Below are 304 nucleotides of genomic sequence, written 5' to 3'. Positions count from 1 at the left end.
ACCAACAAAGTAGTGATGAGCCAGCTTTAATGTTTGCTACCATGATTTAAAAAAAAAAAAAAAAAAAAGTTTGTCGTGTTGTTTCTGTTTCTGCTGTCTAAATGAGTAATTTGTTTGTTTTTTTTTAATCTATTTTAATTTTTTTTTTTTCTCAAAACATTATTTTGCATTTTGTTATATAATATTTCTGAAAGATTTACTTACATGGAGGTCTGTTGTTATTTCTGTTGCTTCCTCTCTTGTGATTGCCTTCACTGAAATGGTCAGAAAAAAATGTGTGTGTATGTATATGTATGTATATGTG

The 304-nt window shown here is 27.3% G+C and overlaps 1 protein-coding gene across 1 annotated transcript in view; it reads right to left on the bottom strand.

Annotated features, from left to right (window-relative positions):
• LOC107665155 (uncharacterized) overlaps nucleotides 1-304 on the bottom strand; it is a 7,922-nt gene that overhangs the window by 612 nt on the left and 7,006 nt on the right. The window contains exon 6 of the mRNA XM_016455922.1: nucleotides 205-254. Within this exon, the coding sequence (XP_016311408.1) occupies nucleotides 205-254 (50 nt within the window). The remainder of the gene's footprint in view (nucleotides 1-204; nucleotides 255-304) is intronic.

This window comes from Sinocyclocheilus anshuiensis, unplaced genomic scaffold (genome assembly GCF_001515605.1).
Source record: "Sinocyclocheilus anshuiensis isolate Anshui unplaced genomic scaffold, SAMN03320099.WGS_v1.1 scaffold379, whole genome shotgun sequence".
NCBI lineage: Eukaryota > Metazoa > Chordata > Actinopteri > Cypriniformes > Cyprinidae > Sinocyclocheilus > Sinocyclocheilus anshuiensis.
The sequence above is the reverse complement of the archived record's forward strand: the minus strand, read 5'-3'. Positions and strand labels throughout refer to the sequence as shown.